Source organism: Marmota marmota, unplaced genomic scaffold, assembly GCF_001458135.2.
Source record: "Marmota marmota marmota unplaced genomic scaffold, marMar, whole genome shotgun sequence".
NCBI classification, from domain to species: domain Eukaryota; kingdom Metazoa; phylum Chordata; class Mammalia; order Rodentia; family Sciuridae; genus Marmota; species Marmota marmota.
This window is the reverse complement of record NW_026000229.1, coordinates 50,361,921-50,379,170: the sequence shown is the minus strand read 5'-3', so window position 1 is coordinate 50,379,170 and position 17,250 is coordinate 50,361,921. Positions and strand designations below refer to the sequence as shown.

Here is a 17,250-nt window from a genome sequence, read left to right as displayed (position 1 = left end):
GGGAAATTAAAAAGTTAATTAGCATTACTTTAAAAAATAGTAGTAATAATAAAAATAAACTAGATCTTTTCTACCAGAAGTGAAATACTAAGTCTGAAACCCTAAATGCCTGCCCCATTCTTTCTGTAGCCCCCAGTATGCTGGGCCACAGCTGATAGCACAGAGCAGAGAGGACCCAGAGCTCCAGTTAGAAAGGTCACAGGAACGTCAAGACCTATCTTATCTTGTTCCATGATTACAATTAATTATTGTGTTCTATATTATGTTGATCTGTAGTGTTAATGCAATCTGTTAAAGCTCAATGAAAATTAGAATAAGTCAAGTTTGAATAATAAGCAACCCTTTATTTGCTGACTGCCATTACAAAAACTGATTACATTAGCAACAAAAAAGTGTTTTCTTGAGTTGATGTCAGAGGCAGTTACTCCCCAAAATGTTAAGTAAAACAGTGTACAATATCAGTATTAAAATGTTAAATTTTACATTGTCTTTACCACTTTGATCTTCTGAACAATTTAATTGAGCAAAATAAGGTAAAAGATTACATGTTTATTTCATCTTCAGGAATGTAAAGGTCTAATTATTCAAACAGTTTTTATTATAAAACTAAACTCTGAAGGTGTCTACAGAGTTGGCTTTTTTAAAATGTTTTTCTTTAAATCAGTAGTCTAACAAGGATTAGAAAAGACAAAACTCTGTTCAGTGTTTCTGACAAAGTAGAAAGGGTGAAAACATAAATAAGGCTTTAATTTGGCAAAATATAATACAATGCCTTCTGTTATCCTCAAACGAATGGTTTCCCAGTCACTTCACTCTGTAAAAGATCAAAAAGAAATTCATTTTAAAACAAAGCAACGAAAGGCAATCTGAATACATTCATTGTATACGAATTCCATTTGATCTAGCTCAGTCCTTTCAAGTAGGCTCAAAGAAATGCACACTAATGATAATCAAAATAAAAGACAAGCCAGTGACACACACGTGTAATCCCAGCAGCTCAGGAGGTTGAGGTAGGAGGATTGAAAGTTCAAAGCCAGCCTCCGAAAAAATGAGGTGCTAAGCAACTCAGTGAGACCCTGTCTCTAAATAAAATACAAAATAGGGCTGGGGATGTGGCTCAGTGATCAAGTGCCCTTGAATTCAATCCCCAGTACCCATCCCTCCAAAAAAGACAACTGTCAGGATTCAGAAGTTTTCAGGTAAAAAAAATTAATAATGTAAGCCAAATCCTATTAGAAAATATTTAAGAGAACAACATTGGGAACCATTTTTATTAGCCCTATTCAAGAGAACATAAACCTAAGGCAAGTAAGTAGCACAGAAAGGAGAGATTGAAATTTACAACTATCCCCGCCCTCAAATAAATAATGATAAAGTCTAAAGGCATGGGATAAAAGACAATCTTATAAAAGCGCTCCTCAAATAAAACCCTTCCCTTACAACACAAAGGCCTGTTGGCTAACTTTAGAACATTGAGCATATTTAATAAACTTTTGGTATTATTAAATGCAAAGAAGGGCTCTATATTAATATTAGATCCAGGTTTAGGATATTACTAACAATGCTAGCAAAAGTGGTTTCTTTGGACTGGAGTAGGAGAAGCCATTCTAGAACAGATATAAGAACTAACAGCAAGGAAAGAAGTTGCACCTACACTGCGAGGAGAGTTTCTTATTTTAAGAATCCCTTGTTAAAGATGAAGTGAAAAATTAGGGTGCTGACTAGAAGGAAAAATATGATTAAAATAAAACGCTGAGCATGTTTTCAATACTGAACAAAGGGACCATAAAGAGAGAGTAAGGTAGCAGTCATGGGAAGGTGAGACAGAAGAGTTTCCCCATGAAGCCAGGTTGTTTCACAATTTGAAAACAGGAGAATGCAGCAGAAGGGTGACTTCAAGAAACTGAAGAGGTCATTTTACAAGGATGAAAGATGGAAAGGTAGAGTCATTACTTTTGCTAATAGGTTAAAGAATGAGGAAAGTCTTCTGAGAGTTAACGGACTTGAATCAGCATTTTAAAGACAGCATATGCTCAGTTTGGCCATAGGATGAGAAGTCTTTAAAAGTGAGACAGTATGGCCGCCTCAAAAGAAGGATACTTAGTTCATGTGTGAATACTCTACCCTAGGCAGTGTGACCTGAATCATTTATAAAGCAATAAAACCCAAATAACAAGAACAAAACCTGTATATTCACCAGCTAGAACACAAGTCATTTTTAAGTGCTAATCAACTGGAGCTTTCTAAGGTAATATAGACAATAAAAGCTCATTTGGATTTATTTATCCTCAATTAAAATTCTCACTTCAGGTGTTAAAAAATAGATTTCTTAGATCACCCCCAAGACCAACTTCAGTAAAACAGCTTCCAACCTAAAGAATGGAAGTCTAGGGGCTGGGGTGGTGGCTCAATGGTAGTGCGCTTGCCTGGCATGTGTGAGGCACTGGGTTCGATTCTCAGCACTGCATATAAACAAATAAATGAATAAAGATCCACCAATAACTAATAAAAAAAAAAAAGAATGGAAATAGGGCTGGGGTTATGACTCAGTGGTAGAGCGCTCGCCTAGCATGTGTGAGGCCCTGGGTCTGATCCTCAGTACCACATAAAAATAAATAAATAAAATAAAGGTATTATGCCCAACTACAAAAAAGAAGGGAAGTCTAATACATGCCTTAGGCATAATAAATTTTGTGTTCTTTATTCATGTAAAAATTAATTAATTGTGATGACTTGATTCTCAGATCAGCAATCTTACATCAATAAAAATGTTATGGTCACTTCATTTTACCAAGTCATAAACAGAGGGGAAATAAGAGAATATCACCCAAATAGTTCATTTGAACTAAGATCATAAGAAACTAATGAAGCAGTTATAAGCATTATGGCAATGCCCATACCCTGATAGCCAAGTGACAAAACAGAGTTTGAAAAAAGGTCAAAGTAGGCCTTTTTCTTGGAGAAAAACTCCAAGAAAAAAAAAAAAAAAAAACAGGCTGTAATCTGAAACTTCCAAGACAGATAAAGAATGAATATTCCCTTTAGTGAAATGATGAGTTTCTTTTATTTGTGGTAAATACACATCACCCTCCCTTCACTATGTCTGTTATCCTTAAACAGACAGCAGAACTTCAATTCTCCTTACCCAAGGCCTGGTAGTGTTATTTCTCCTTCGTGAGCTGTTGGTTTGCTGACTGTAGCAACTGCTGTAACTGTGTGAGAGTCTGATTTAGACTTATAAACATTTTCTCCTTTTCAGAAGACTCCTGAAAAGAAGATATAAGTGATGAACTCCAACACTAGGAAAAGGAATGTACAACCAAAACCAGAAAATATTTTATTATTGTTTCAAATACAAACACGAAAATCTGAAAACATACATGAAAATCAGCAACAGCAAAAAACACAGAGAAATGTTGACTGCTAACTATTAGTGCCAACTATTTGGCACCAAAAAACAAAAACAAAAACAAAAAACCTATGCTGCAAAAAATGTTCTCACTTAGCCACCTACAAAGAAATCTGTAATCTATGAATATCAGAAATAAATCCATTTTTTCTTTCAGGAAAAAAAAAAGAGCAGAGCCGCACAAGTCACAGTTAACATATATTGAATTCTTATTGGATGCCAGGCATTGCTACTCACTATCTTAGATATATTAAGTATTAACCCATTTATTCCTTCAACAACCTTACAAGATAGAGTTATTATTACAGGTATTATTTACATTGCCTTTTTTAGATGGGCAACTAAAGCACAGACTAATGAAACAATATGCCCAAAATTACACATGAAGGTATGAAGTCATAAGGCCAGGATTCACAAGCAGTCGAACTCTAGAGGCTTTACCCTTAAGCATTATACCATTCTTTTTCTCCACACAAACCCTGAAAATTAACATAATATGTCACTAGGCAACAGTAAAAACAAACATCAATCAAAACAGTGCATTTGAGAGGTGATATTTTGAAGAAAAGACTTTTAACTAAAAGCAAAATAGTAGTAGAGCACTTGCCTAGCATGCACAAAACCTGGGGTTCAATCCTCAGTTCTGTAATCAAAATAACAACACGAAGAAGAACACAAAATATCTGATGGAAACAGTTTTCTGGTCAGAGACAGATCTTGCAAATATTTAATCTCCACATAGTTTACAAGATATTAGCACAGAGATTTTGGGTTAAAGAAAATATGTACCGTTTCTGAGGAAACTTCACTATTCTCTATAACAATAGTGTCTCCAGCAGCTTTTACTATTTTGGACTGGATAAGATCCAGTGACTGTTGGGCCTGCAAGGAAAGCAATATAGTAGCCAATAAATAAATTTATGCAAAACGAGTGATTCTGTTACATACTTTATACAACATTAAACCTCCTCTCAAGCCAAGGGCAGTGACACATGCCTGTGATCCCAGGGGCCCAGGAGGTTCAGACAGGAGGATCAAGAGTTCAAAGCCTGCCTCAGCAAGACAAGGTGCTAAGCAACTCAGTGAGATCCTGTCTCTACATAAAATACAAAACAGAGCTGGGGATGTGGCCCAGGGGTGGAGTGCCCCCGAGTTCAATCCTGGGTACCACCAAAAAAAAAAAAAAAAAACCACACACACACACTCCTCTCAAGACAATGTAGAATTTTGGCATCAAAATGAAAATAGCTACATTCTCCCACCAGATTATAAGAACACATGCTCACTTTTCAAAAAGTTCAAATCCAGAAACTGTATGAAGAAATTAAAAATAGAAAGAAAGATGATAGATACTTAGGTTAGAATCAGATTTGGGGTCAGTCAATTCTAGTCGACTTTTTGTACAGCTCACATCTGAAAATGTTTTAAATCTTTAAACATTTTTTAAAAAGAAACAAAGAACATCTGAGAGAAACCACATATGGCCCACACATCCTATAATATTCTGACTCCTAATCTAGATCCCTCTCTGTGCATAATCTGTGCTTACAGGAAACTGGCAGAAATTTTAATATAAATGGATTTTAACATATATACTGTTTTACTTTTCTGTTTTACAACGTGTTTTATTAACATTTTTCAGTCAATATATATATATATATGCATTTTCAATTGAGTATTGCACAGAAATACATTATCTGTTGTGTAAATCAAGACAGGTAACTGATAAACCTATCACTGCCATTTTAGCCATCAAAAACAACATGGCCTATCCAAATCTTTTGAGCATCTGTTTAATATCTTTAAAGTATTTTCTAAGAAACTATGCTGCTAGATTAAAACTGCATACTTTTAATTTTGATTCAGGGGTCAAAAATTAGAACAACACATCAAAAAAATTCATAGCTCAACCCTGACAGTGTACCACGTATCAAGGTTTGTACTCTAAAATTCTCTAAATTCACATTTTTTTCCTACATTAAAATAATGTGAAGCAATTCTGGATTCCTAAACTTTTACATAACAATAATTACAAGCTATAAGCATATAGAACCATCAAAAATACTCCTTTCCTACTTTAAAAGGTAATATTTTTAAAAATAAAATATTTATAAAAAAATCTATTAGAATATCAAATATTTAAATGTTTGACAGTATATAATACTGGTGAGGGTATAAGGCAACAAGAACTTGCAGGGAGGAATATAAATCACTATAGGATTGGGGGGTATCAATTTATAGTAACTATCAAAATTTAAGCTGAGTGTGGCAGAGCACACCTGTAATCCCAGTGACTTAAGAGGTTGAGGCAAAATGATCACAAGTTTAAATTGCCTTAGCAATTTAGGGAGACCCCCATCTCAAAATAAAAAAGTAAGAAGTTTGGAGATATAGCTTAGTGGTAGAACATTCCTGGTTCAAACCTCAATTCTGGAAGGGCGGGAGTTAAAGATGTGCATACCCCTTGATGTTGCATTTCCAAGAAAGTGACATACTTGCTTTGTTAATGACTGTATCTCCCATAAACACTACCACAGTTTTAAAGCACATATGAACTTTACTATTAAAAGTGTCTCATGATAGGCGCTGTGGCACAAGCCTATAAACCAGGAACTTAGGAGACTGAGGCAGGAGGATCCCCAATTTGAGGCCAGACAGCAACTTAACATAGCCTGATCTCAAAATTAAAAAGGGCTGCAGATGTAGGGAGGTAGTTGAGTGTTGTAAAGCACTCCTGGGTTCAGCCCTCAGTACACACACACACACACACACACACACACACACACACACGTCAGAAATACAAATAAACGGTAAATCTAATAAAATATGCAACCCTAAAAATAATAAAATATGCAACCCTAAAAAATCATCCATTTATTATGAGATTAAGAAATATGCATTTGTACAAAGAAATAAATGAAAGCAATTTCTGAAACAACAGAAATATAGACATCTTTCAGTTTTACCCATAAAGATCAATAGATGTGTACTTTGTAAATGACTACACATGTGAAGTCCCAATTTAAAAAATATGGATGTAATCTGATTTTATAATTAAATTTAAATTTTTACTGTTTTATAATTATAAAATGTGATGAAATGAACTGAATTAAAAATAATGGAAAATAAGTCAAAACTATAAAAAGAGCCAGCTTCAATTTATAAGGATACAAAAGAAAAAGTCCAAAATTAACTGTGTTTTCTTAAGATACAAGGCACAACACAGGCTCACAATATTGTGTCTCCATGTCAAGCAGCCTTACCTTATATAAATCACCAGCTACCTTCTGTCTTTCACTTTGTTCAGTTTTAAGTTTTATGACTGTTTCATTTAACTGGGTCTTCAACTGTAAAAAAAAATAAAGGAACACCACAATTAACTTAATTTGCACGCTTCTTTGATTATACCGATACCTCTAGGACTTTAGAAACTAGAGTATGAAAGAACAGGATCACTAACAGTTATTATGCACAGTGGATTAGCCAATATGCTACACCAGGTGTACAGAAAAGCTAAGCAATGGAGGTTTCCATCTGTAGAGCTACACATAAGAAAAACTATAGAAATGAACTAGAGTTTGAAATAGAAAACTACAAATGCAAAAAACAAATCAAATTCCTGTAAAGCACCTTTTAAAGGAGTCACTATTCAAAGTTATTGAAATCATCCCAAATTAAAAGGCAAATAAAAATGTTACCAATTAGTTTTTAAAGGCTTTCTTAATCTACATAGTTCAATTAAAGAGTCAATTGTATGTTATTTTTAAAGACATTGAATAGAAGATTACAAATCCAGTAAAATGAAGAACTTAAATGTTGATCATCCATTAAAGACTTGACTAAAAAAAGCAATGCAAGATCATACTTCTTAATAACCAACTTTTCGAGTTATAAAAATCTATAAAACTCTAGTGCCAATACAGAATGCCTCTTCCCTGACAACTGTTTGAATAAAATATGAGGGGAATGAACTACGCTGCCCAACAATAACTTTCTTTTTAAACTTAATCAAGTTAACTGTTTTTGTCTTGCACCCATAGGCATAACTGTCCAAACAGTTCTAGAGACTTAAAAAGGGAAAAATATAAGATACTGACATTTAAAATTGGAGGGAGAATTACTGGCCAGGTGTGGGGAGCATTCCATTTGGAAATTGTATTTGGGGTACAACTGAAATACCAAAGTAGTGTTTGCTTCTTTATTAAACTTTGTGTTTAATACTTATGTCAGAGAGGTTAATCTTTTGGTCCAAGAACACAAAGTATGCACAGGCAAACAAAAATTATTCTACCTTAAAATGTGGCAATAGTTAACCTGAGCAAACCAAGACTAAAAATAAGATTTCAAACTCAAGCCTAAGGGGAAAAAAAATGAAAGCAAGTACCACTTGAAATGGTTTTTTGACAGAACCATAAAGGGGCAAAAAAAAAAATGTTACAAAAGAGAACACCCAGGCTAAATGGAGATGTAGCTATAATCCTCTACGCTCGTTACAAGATAGAGGCTGAATCAGCCACTGAACACTAAAGTTAAAAGGCAAAAATCACTTTACAGCTAATTAGAAATGACAATCCAAAAAAAAAAAAAAAACACCCCATTATTATAGGGTAAAGACTTACAACTGTGGCATATCATAATCCTGCTAAAACATATGAACAGATCCAGTCTTACACAGCAGTGGGAATGAGTTCAATTAAAATAAAGCATGGGTAAATAAAACAGATATTTTATTTAAAAAATAGAGATGTGTGTGTTGTGAGAAATAATTTCTCATATAGCCCAGCTCAAAAAACTGATTCTCATAAATCACTGTCATAACATAGAAGAACAATCACAAATGAATTAAGAAGTTTTAACTAGGTTTATATAGTAGTACTGATGAGAAACTTACTGAAATCTTCCTAAAACATGTTCAGGTACTTTAAAAAAAAAAAATCTAACTCCATATTGTAACAACTTTTAAGTTACAGGAAAATAGAATGATTATTGTTTGAAACAAAGTAAGATGGCCAACTTCATCTAAAAACTAAGCCTGTCAATAACAAGTATAAATTTCTAGAAACTGAAAAATGGGAATGCAGGTAACTATATGTTTTAAGACATTTAGCTAATTGTAGTCATCTGTAAACCTGTATTGTGTGGACTACTATGTGTTAAGTAATTTGTTGATAAGGAATTTTATAATCTTTTGTTATTTGTAGTTTATAGAAAGACTAGTTAAAACAAGAAACTAAGTTTCTGTCCTTGAATAAAGAGCATGTATCTTCTCCTAGATTAGAAAATAAGACGTCCAATTAACTATTGAAGTTAAAGAAGAGAATCTTCGGGCTGGGGTTGTGGCTCAGCAGTACAGCGCTCGCCTAGCATGTGTGAAGCCTTGGGTTTGATCCTCAGCACTACATAAAAATAAATATAAATAAATAAATAACGGTATCATGTTCAACTACAAATAAAAATAATATTAAAAAAATAAGAAGAGAATCTTCAAAACTCGGTCAATCTTTCGTTTCTTTATTCACTGAAAATATTGTGGTTGGAGAAATGAGGCTTTATAAAATGAAGGAAACTTTGAAAAAGAGTTGGAAGCCAAACATGCCATTGTTAGGAGCTAAGAAAAGAAGAATCATCTTAGGAATCATCAGAATATAAAGATGATCTTAAACTTACAAAAAATGCCAAGCTAAAAAGATGGTTAGCAAAGAATAAGTTTGGATGGTTTCTCCACATGTCAATACAAGTGTTTTCAGAGCCTCCTTGATACCCAGTGGAGAACAAGCTTCTTACCAAATTTAGCTCTTCATTCTGTCTTACTGCTTCAGAATATGAATCATCAAGTTTTTTCTGCAATTCAGTCAACAGATCTTTCAGCTGCAATGAAGTTTAGAGTTTAAGATTGATCTCCTTATGATATCCCATGTTTTGTATACTACTCGGAAGCTCTTCCACAAAAAAACTCATACTGAAATATTTTATCACTCTGTTATAAGCTTAATTTGAATTGAGAAGCAAGGTTGAAAAAATTCTGTTTAAAGTACCTCTCTGACTTCTGTAACATAGGTAGATCGTTCAATTTCTGCCTTCTCTAGTTCCATTTCCAAATGTTCTCGTTCTCTCCTCAGCTAACAATAAACAAAGAAGGAAAAATTAACACACTAAAGATTTCCTTTTATGACATTTCCCCACAATGAAAAGTTAGGACTTTTAGGAATATGAAATTATATCAACTCAAACACTGCCTAAGATATTAAGAATATAACTCGATCATTTTTAGATAAAAATTATCTTGAAACACAGATCTTTGGGGCTGGGTCTGTAGATCAGTGGCAGAGTGCTTATATCACATGTGTGAGGCACTAGGTTCGATCCTCAGCACCACATAAAAACAAATGAATATTTAAAAATATTGTGTTCATCTACAACTAAAAAAGTATTTAAGAAAAAAATTTTAAAAAACAAAGATCTATGGACAACCCACAATGCCAAATATTAGTTTATAAGTTACAAGTCAAATAATCAACATACATTTTCAATATCTTTGTTTTCTCTTCTTAATCGCTCTAGCTCTTGCTCTGAAGATGTAAATGATGACTGCATCTGAAATGTGAAACAATTATAAGACCAAGCAAACCACCAAGGATACACATCTTATACCTTGTACAATTCTGAATCACTTAAAAGACATTACAGAGGTTTTGAAATGTGTCTCATTTAAAGTCATACTGATTTTTTAAAGAATTTAAAACATAAGATGATTTAAATGTTGGTTAAAACCCATTTCATCTGTATGACAATATATTAGGCCCAACTAAAAGTGAGTAATTTTTAAATTAACAAGTAACTGACAATCAGCTGTATTTAATCCCTAAATGCATTAACACAGAGTACTACCAGTGAGACCCAAAAGTCTGCACATTTTGGCCCAAGAAAGTTAAGTAACAGATGGCAATCCTTCCAAATCCAAGCAAATGGAAGAATTAAGACTACACAATAACACTGAGGTCCCATGAACATAAAAATGAATTATTAATCTTTTCTTGAATATTATATATCATGGATTAATATCAATGTTTTAAAAAACTAGTTTTGAACCCCAAACTCTTCACCATATGGTATCACAGAGTAACTTCCAAAGCACTTTACATTCTATTTTATCACCCTTTAGTCATACTCTACAAGTGACTTTGAAACATGAGTGGGCCTCAGACACCCAGAGGGCTCATTAGATTAAACTGCTGCCACTCCTACACATTTCAGGTTCCAAAGTCTGGGGAAGGGCAAAGACCATGCACTTCTCACATATTCCTAGGTGATGCTGCTGCTGCTGCTAGTCTAGACCACACACTCTCAAACTAATGCTTACGTTTTTCTATTTTCAATACCTGCTTAATAGTCTTTTGTGATTCATCAACCTTAACTTTCCATTTATTTTCTTCTTGCTCCACACTTCTCTGAAGCTTCTGTAAAATTCCTTCCTACAGACAAAGGTATAGTTGTTTGGAAAAATTCATGTTAAACTATTTAGGTTATGAATGAATAAGTTAATGATTTAAAAATAAAATAAAAATGGAGATTAAAAGTCATTTCATACTGTTTCTGCAAGGACAGATTTATATTTTTCACACTCCAGCTGTAAAAGTGTGTGCATTTCATCAGCTTCTTTCAACTTGTGTTCTAGAACCTGCAAAGAATGAAATTAAAAAAAAAAAAAATTCTAATTTTACAAGATTTGTTCTTCAAATTTGTTTTAGTATTTAATGTTACATTACAATAAACCGTTTCAGACTGTTCACAGTGAAGCACTAAATTTCAACCTTCCAAGCAGCAATGAAGTTAAACGACTTTTTGGTCATTCAGTGTTTACTAGTAAAACTTTTGAAGTCCACTCACTCAAAATAGATTACATAATTTTATAGTCAATTAGTTTATTGCTTTTTAGTCAGATGGTAAAACCAAAGTAGACACACATGTAAAGGTTACAATGTTCATCTTACAGACAGGAAAACGAATTTTATTCATGCCACTTGAGAGTCAAGAGAAATATTAATATTAAATCCCCTCACTTTCAGTGGTCAAAGATAAACTCCAATTCAGTTTTTTAATACTATTAGTGGAACATATGGAGGCACTGAAGAAAACCAGGAAGACTCTACCTACCTACCTCAACTGATCATTACTTTTTAAACTCAAACTAAAAAGAAAGAGATAATCACATATTGTTTTAGAAATGATTATGACACAGAGTTAGAGAAAGGGAAGACATTAGCTTTGTACATAATCAGATGTAAGGAAAACTTAATAGTATTTTCACTAAACTCTATACAAAATGAAATCACCTTCTTATACTTTCCTCAAAAAATCATGATCCTACTAAAAATACATCTTTTATATCTTTCCAGAGTTTATGAAAACAAGTTCTGATTTACTCCTTTTTCCATGTTTAAATATGGACAATTCACTTTTTATACCAACCTTAACCTCCTCTGAAACTGAAGTTCCAGCTATACATTCTTTGGCCTTCTGTTCAAATCCACACAACCATTCACTGTAATTCTGTAGGGGGAAAAAGACAAAGTCACCGATTTCCAAAAAAAATCTAAAAGAAATAAATCAAATATTTAAAATAACTAAAGTAGACAAATATAAAAGAAAACTCCACAGATAACATCTCATTAGAAATATTAAAGAGGCAATGTAACTTTCATAAGTTGAAAATAGCATAGTCTTGAAATTAAACACTAAAAATATACCTATGCACCACCATCAAAATAAAATTCCTATTTATCCTGACAAACAATATTTGCAATTCAATTCTGAACTCAAAGATAGAAGACCAAGGCTCAAACCTGGCTTCCACCACTTACTAGCACCAGGACCAATGAACTCAATCTTTAATCACTGGAAATCAAGAATAATTAATTTTTAAAAACTTCTTTTCAAATACAACAGTGCTTAAAAACTAAGTACTCTGAATTAAAAAACTGTAAGTTAAGTTTTGCCCAGAGGATTTCAAATTCTTTGATAGCATTTAGGGGTTCCTGAAAATGCTACATCAAATTAAAAACTTATATTGTAAATTACTTTTAAAGTCATAATGAGAAATGACATGCATGTGCAAACAATTCCTCAAATCCAACAAAAACCTCAACTTGTAAGATATGAAGGATAAGAAAATATTTATCTTGAAACATCAAGAAATAAGCTTCTTTGTTATTAGCATAATTTAATGAAATCATTGGCTTTAAAAAGGCTTTTATACATGAAATAAATATTTTATTGCTTCCTATTGCTGTTTTGATAAGTAGATCCGAATGGAGAGATTAAACTATAAAGACATTGAGGTGTGGGAGGTTAGCTGACATGAATAACACATATTCTAGTTTTAGACATTCTAAATTTCAGAGTAAATTATTCTAAATCTTTCAAGCTTCCTTTGTGAATTTTAGACTCTGATGAAAAGAGTATTTGTTCAACATTACAAATCAAAATTTCCTCTTATACCTCTCTTAAGTCTTCAGTTTAGTTTAACTCAAAAAGGAACACTATGTTTCTGTTAACTCTTATAAAGCATTTTACTTCTGTGGCTGAATCTGAGATGGTCTATCAACTATCAAATAAGAATAAAAATAAGATGCTGAGATCACCCCCATAGTACAATACCTTCAACATCACATTGTTTACATAGCTTTTCCATTTTATAAAAGAATGACATTTTTACATTATAAATTTGAACCACCACTCCAAGTATATGATTAAACTTCTACTTAACAGCTTCAAATATTGAGATTTAAAATTAGATGAAAAACTGATTTAATCACTTAACATTTATAAATCTCCCTCACCAAGGTCATATAGTTTAATCTCTCCATGTTTTGCTCAGCAAAACAGCAACAGCAAACATCAAATTAAAAAAAAAAAATCTAATGTATAAAAGTCTATTAGTTAATGTATTTTTCAGATACAGACAATACGCAGAAGTATTTACTTTTTAATAAGTACATGAACAAAAGCTAAAGAATATCTTCCATGTTTTATTGGTGATTTATAAATTTTTAGTCATTTGGTTATTGTCAAGGGGTTACTACTATTAACAATGAATTCACTGAAATGGAGCAAATTATGCATCTATGAATATGTCAAAATAAACCCTGCTATTATGTATAACTATAGTACACTAATCAAAACTGAAAAAAAAAATGAAATTGTGCTGGGCACAGTGGCACATGCCTGTAATCCTAGATAGTCGGGAGACTGAGGCAAGAGGATCACACATTTCAAGGCCAGTCTGGGCAATGTCTCAAAACAAAAAGGGCTGGGTATGTAGCTCAGTGGTAGAGCATTTGCCTACTAGCACATGCAAGGCCTTGGGTTCAATCCTCCGTACCAAAATTTAAAAGAAATCAAAATGAATATGCCACATTTAGAAGAAAATTTTTGCTGTTGGTAGTCTTTCACAATCTTTGAAAAACAGCAACTACCAGTCATTAACTCTCTTGGTTAATACTGCCAAATAAATAAATCTTTAAATTGTATTTCCATTAATAAAGTAGAAACAAAAATAGATATGGCCACAAAAGAAAATTATAAAATATATTCACAGTAAGCCCTCCTCCTAGATTCAATGTAACAATAGCATTTGAATTGACAGTGTATTTCTATGTTTACCCAGGGCTAGATATTTCATCAGTTCAACAATAAGTGAACTGATCTACTAAGCTGGTCAAGCCTGAATGTATCCTCTATAATTAAAATGGAAACAAAAAAGTTTTCTCTCTTTACTTGAATTAAATGTAGGTAGTATAAGACTACACATAGATTAGGCTGTTAAGTTTACTTACACTACCCTAAGCACCCACACTTAAAGGAACCAGAACTCCTTGGAAAAAGTTCACTCCATATTTGGGCAGGAAATGTATACAATAAATGAAAAGCATCTTGTTATACTACAAAGTATAGCTGCTAGCAAAGTTTAGTAAGGTTCTGTTAAAATAACTGTAGTGAAGCCTAAATAAGTTCCAACGGGCCTACAAAAAAGCAGACATTATTGACCTCATCATGATGGAAGCACACATCACTTACTATGAAGTGGTCTTGTACCCATACCACCAAAATATTAAAACTGAATCTGATCAGGCGGCTTCTACTAATACACAAAGGACAGGGAAACATACTGACACCCAGGATGCAGTCAAGCTAAATTCAAACTACAGGAAACTGCAGAGCAAACCTACCAAGTTTAAAAGATGGTAGTGGAGGGATGTTGATAAATAAAAGAAAACTGATACAATTTTAAAAAGACATCACCTTATTTGGGTTTTGATTAAAATAAACTATAATGAGTTATTATTTAATTGAAACAATTTTATATCACAACTGGAGAAATGCAAGCAATGACTAAATATACAAAATGAAGAATATATTTCTTAATGTAATACTATATTTAAAGGAATTCTTTTTTTTTAAAAGAAACACTGTTGTTTGAATGCCTTCAAAATAATCCATGCAGTGCAAGATGGGAGGTAAAACAAGACTGTTTATATATTGATACATGGCATATATGGATAATTGCTCAAGAAGGATATTGGGCTCACTATTCCAGTATCTCTTCTTCTGAACACATAAACTATTTTCTATTAAAATAAAAAAGATGTACCCCACCACTTTAAGAAACACGTGCATATTCACTGGGCTTCTCTGCTCTCAAATACTTTCTGTGTAATCTTCTGAACCAAATTAACTTTTCTTTCCTACTTAAATTATGTACATCCTTACATAAATCAAGTTGTTTTCTATTATCTTTAAGATTTTTGCTTGAAGAAGTTAATAAGATGACCAAAATCTTGAGTTTTACAATGTAGAGGTTGGATTCATAGTATTGAGTACATAAAGAAATAAAATGTTGCTACAACTAAGAAGTAATCACTTAAAATTAAGTTCTACTTTGAGCAAAACCATTAAGAATATTGTTTTATTGACCATTCAGAAACAATTCTTTCCCAGATATGTTTATAATTCTCTAAATTTTATAGAATACAACAAAAGTTTCAGATGAATATATATACATGAGTTGTGAAACAAGGTATCTTTTATAACTACTCAAAAGCACCCTGGGTTAAAGAAGGGACAGATTAAGGTATCGACACACTATCAAAACCAAGTGTTGACAGCAAATACTGTGCTTTCAACTTTCTTGAATAATGTCATGTTAAAAAAGTAATAAATTACTCTTACCAAATTAGAAGGGACAGACACCTTTGGAAATAATTTTTTGAGAACTTCTTTAGCCTTCAACTCAACAGCTTCTACATGTTGCTGTCTTTCCTAAAGCAGAAAACAGACCAAATCAAACTTAGAAAATAACATTTTTTTTAAAAGAAGAGAAAAAACTATGGTCTTTTAAGCACTAACGGAGGAAAAAGTCAATGTAAAACAAAAATTACTTTAATACTGGCAAATGTCAGGATTTTTCATTTTAAAATATTAAAATGCTTTCAAAATTAGAAAAAATCTGCAAAATCTCTAAAGCATCCTAAGTAGCAAATAATGTTTTATATTAATCAAGCCAAAACAATATCTGATAATATGGACATTTTCCGTGGCATTAGAAATCAAATGATTTGCCTCTCCAGGAACAATTCCAAACATACACACACACACACACACACACACACACACACACCCCAACCAGAAAGAAGGGGGGCAGGGCAGAAACCACTTCTGTAGAGTTAAAACTTTATAAACTACCTTACCAAGAAATATGTATCTGGGCAACATAAATGACATTTACTAGCTACTAAATCTCGATTAAAAAAAAAATCAATCATAGGACTATAATGCCATGGTAATTAATTAAAAATAAAATGAGAAATTTCATATTTCCATCTTCGATGTCAGGTGAAGCTATTTACGCTAAACAAAAGAAACACCAAAAATTCATGGGTGGGGGGCTGGGGATGTGGCTCAAGCGGTAGCACGCTCGCCTGGTATGCATGCAGCCCGGGTTCGATCCTCAGCACCACATACAAAGATGTTGTGTCCGCCGAAAACTAAAAAATAAATATTAAAAATTTCTCTCTCTCTCTCTCTCCCTCCCTCTCTCACTCTATCTTAAAAAAAAAAAAATCATGGGTGGAAAAAAATGGGAAGAAGAAGAAAGAGAACAAGGAAAAACTAATGACATTATTTCACTAATGCTGAGCATCAAGAATACTAATTCTGACACTTGTACATGGACTCCATCAGCTGTAAATTTAAAGTATTACAAATGTATAAATCTAAAGTTGCTGATTCTAAATCCAACTTCAATGGATAATAAACTCAAAACCATTGTTTGTCAAAATTAGGGTGATGATTTGATCATACCTGTCCCCCAAAATCTAATAATCAAACTATCTCCTTAAAAGGAAAAACAAACTATAAAAATGTACATCTATACCAAGCCAAGAAAATCATCACAAAACAACACTTCTGAGGTTCAACAAATGATAAGAAAGCAAACATGCTAGCAACATCTCAATTATATCTTTCTCTAATCATTTAAGATGGATCTTTGTAATCAATTACTGACTTAAGGTACACACATTTCAATTTAAGAAAATCTAATTACATGAAAATCTAAATTTTTATAACAAAAAGCTAGAGATTTCAACATATTGATATTACTTTATTAAAGACTTTTGGCAGTACTTTCAAATAGTTGTTTTACTGGGGCATTTTCAATAATTCAACAAAGTTCACTAAATTGCAGAAATACACCCACCAGCATAAAATAAGGTGTAGCCATTCAACAACAACAACTTCAGAAGCAATTTTGAGGGTGGTTTTTTTTTTTTTTTTTTTTTTTT

At 32.7% G+C, this 17,250-nt stretch overlaps 1 protein-coding gene across 12 annotated transcripts in view; it reads right to left on the bottom strand.

The window, feature by feature from the left end:
- Window positions 1–318: 318 nt before the first annotated feature.
- The window catches only part of Ktn1 (kinectin 1), a 59,123-nt gene continuing 42,191 nt past the window's right edge, over window positions 319–17,250 (bottom strand). For 5 of the 12 annotated variants that reach the window (XM_015480195.2, XM_048793191.1, XM_048793188.1 and 2 more), the window contains 11 exons: window positions 15,638–15,727; window positions 11,879–11,959; window positions 10,998–11,087; window positions 10,789–10,881; window positions 9,932–10,003; window positions 9,445–9,528; window positions 9,194–9,277; window positions 6,673–6,756; window positions 4,199–4,291; window positions 3,146–3,266; window positions 319–814 (listed from right to left, as the gene is read on the bottom strand). In XM_015480195.2, coding sequence (XP_015335681.2) covers window positions 3,162–3,266; window positions 4,199–4,291; window positions 6,673–6,756; window positions 9,194–9,277; window positions 9,445–9,528; window positions 9,932–10,003; window positions 10,789–10,881; window positions 10,998–11,087; window positions 11,879–11,959; window positions 15,638–15,727 — 876 coding nt within the window. In that variant the 3' untranslated portion in view covers window positions 319–814; window positions 3,146–3,161. The remainder of the gene's footprint in view (window positions 815–3,145; window positions 3,267–4,198; window positions 4,292–6,672; window positions 6,757–9,193; window positions 9,278–9,444; window positions 9,529–9,931; window positions 10,004–10,788; window positions 10,882–10,997; window positions 11,088–11,878; window positions 11,960–15,637; window positions 15,728–17,250) is intronic. The other 7 variants (XM_048793190.1, XM_048793195.1, XM_048793192.1 and 4 more) reach the window with 4 other exon arrangements.